General features: G+C 47.5%; 2 protein-coding genes across 2 annotated transcripts; one reads left to right on the forward strand and one right to left on the reverse strand.

Moving 5' to 3' along the window:
- Positions 1 to 45: 45 nt before the first annotated feature.
- Positions 46 to 583, forward strand: H257_18379 (hypothetical protein; the record flags this gene model as incomplete). Its single annotated transcript, XM_009847421.1, has 2 exons — positions 46 to 493; positions 564 to 583. 2 exons carry the CDS (start codon positions 46 to 48, stop codon positions 581 to 583), a joined length of 468 nt encoding a protein of 155 aa, XP_009845723.1.
- Positions 584 to 839: 256 nt separating this feature from the next.
- On the reverse strand, positions 840 to 1,961 carry H257_18380 (hypothetical protein; the record flags this gene model as incomplete). The annotated part of the gene is made up of 2 exons (XM_009847422.1): positions 840 to 1,610; positions 1,866 to 1,961. The coding sequence occupies 2 exons, from the start codon at positions 1,959 to 1,961 to the stop codon at positions 840 to 842; spliced, it is 867 nt and encodes a 288-aa protein (XP_009845724.1).
- Between the last annotated feature and the right edge of the window lie 442 nt (positions 1,962 to 2,403).

Genomic DNA, 2,403 nt, shown 5'->3' on the forward strand with positions numbered 1-2,403 from the left:
CTTGGTTTCAACTGCTCCACTAGGTATTGCATTTGCTCTTTTAACATGGGTAAACCTAACCAAGCACAGTTAAAGTGGACGGGCGATTTGGACCTTGCGTTGTTACGCGAGGTTCTTCGTGTGAAGCCTTACGACGGCGAGCACGGTACATTGATTCAGCGATGGAAAGAGGTAGCTGCCAGTCTCTCGTTGTACTCGAACCAAGGCATCCCCCACCGCTCTGCCCGCGACCACTACGAGGGACTGGTACAAGCATTCAAGGCAACGGACAAGTCCCAGCGACAGTGGGGTACGGGCAGCGACGAAGACGTGCCAGAGCAAGTTCAACTTCTTCAAGATCTGGTGGACCGACGTGACGCGGCCGACACTCTCAAGACCGCTGTAAAGTCCAAAGACAAGAAGCGCAAGGAGTCATTGGAATCTACTGGGTCGCAACTGTGTGTCGAGGCGGAGCAGCGTGTATCAAAACGGCAACGCCCTATGTCGGCCAAACGTGAGCAATCTGACGCTATAGTTGATGAACTACTCGAATTCGAGATTAAGAAACAAATGGATGATCATAGGTTTCGAATGGAGCGTCTAAAACCGTGAAGAGCAACAGCTACCAAAGGCTCAAATGGCCGAGGATGCACAACGCGGCGCACTGTTGGAAAAAATATTCATTGACATGGGGATGTTAGTGAAATCAATTGTGAATAAAAAGGAATAAAAACCATTTTATTGATTGAAATTAAGGTACTCTTCAAGTGTTGGTGGTGATACCCCAAAGTACATACTGTTACACACAAGTAATGCAATTTGTTAACAGAACTGCGACTTTGTACATTTTGGCTGCTGGGCTACCTCCAACTCGCATTTTTTTTTGAAATCGACAATTGGTCGTGGCGGCGTCCTTCGATTGGGCCAAACGCGTGTGATATGATGCCATCCGGGGTGACCAACGTTTGGAACTTGATTGCCTGACGTCTTTTGTGACCGTTAAACACGGATCGCTGTCTTTCGTCTCCGGCAGGGCGACAACACTCACGAACTGTCCCATCAATGAACGCCCACACATTGTGTACCTCACCACCCTTGTCGACAATCGCTTTGCTAATGGACGCCAACTTGGTGCGAATCCGGTTGAAGTCGAGATATATCGTGTCACGGAACTTGTTGTAGATGAGGTCGAGAGTTTGGAGGTAGATGTTACATAGGCAACTGCACGAGCGGCCAAACATCGCCATCAAGTCGTACCACCGGTCGGGAACAGCAAACTGGCGCAGCACGATGCAAAGAGCCTCGATACCAGTGCAGGCTGTGCGCTCAGCCGTCACCATACGTACTGGAATGTTCAAACACCTTCTGAGTCGTTTGAGGTCTTCCTTCACAAACCAGAACTTCTCCTTCGAGTCGGCGTCGGAGTACTTGTCCAACGAGAAAGTCACATCTGGTATTGTCAACCGCTCTAAAGCGGCTTGGCGTCGAATCAGCAACAAACGCAGACACAAGCTGGCCGTGGAGTGCCGTAGCAATCGAAGTCGTGGGGATTGCATTGTCGAATGCACACTAGCCACGTGTTTTGCATAGTCCGTGAACCAGACTTTGCAAAACACGTGGCTTTGAGACTTCTGACTTTCAGTCGTTTAAATATCGAACGAAGTTGAAAGCTGGAAATATTGCTAAATTTTTGACTTGCAAAACATCTCTATTGAGGTCTGTAGAATATACGTCTAATTTCCTGAATTTTTGAGTAATGAATATGAAATAGAAGTCAGAAATGTTTGTGAAAAGTTGGTCGTTTATAGGTGACGTGCACCATACACTGTAAAACGCTTGTACGCAGTAAAAACTACAGTGCACTGCTTAAGTAGTGCTAAGGAAACCGTAGGGAACTTATTCGGGGTAGGCACGGTGTGAAACAGCCTCCCATGTGTGCTGCAGTGCGTTTCGTAAGTCCGCGTCACTTTGGACCCACTCATATTGCTATTTTATCCTAACACCGAGAAGAACATGCATGGACAAGAACACCGAGCGGAAAATGGACATGAACACCGAGCAGAACATGCATGACATGAACACCGAGCAGACCATGCATGACATGAACGTACCTTGCATCCTCCAACACAATTCTCGAATGACGCCATGCCAGAATTGTGGTGCCACGACAGTCTAATTATACACCAATATATAACCAATGGAATAGTTGTGTCATTGTTTTTGTATTTGCGTATTGAACATCTTTCGCGGCTGTTCTACACAGAGCCAGCTAGCAAGGCGGTCGGATAAGTATTTGGGGCGGATGTTCTCTCGCGAGATCACTGTCACTATGCCATTTGTGGATGGACTATACAGGTACAGTCGCATGAGGCTATGGGACACCAAGTGTCGTGATTGTCCAAGGTACTTGAAGCACAAGAAATG

The sequence above is a fragment of the Aphanomyces astaci genome (assembly GCF_000520075.1).
Source record: "Aphanomyces astaci strain APO3 unplaced genomic scaffold supercont1.158, whole genome shotgun sequence".
NCBI classification, from domain to species: Eukaryota; Oomycota; class Saprolegniomycetes; order Saprolegniales; family Verrucalvaceae; genus Aphanomyces; species Aphanomyces astaci.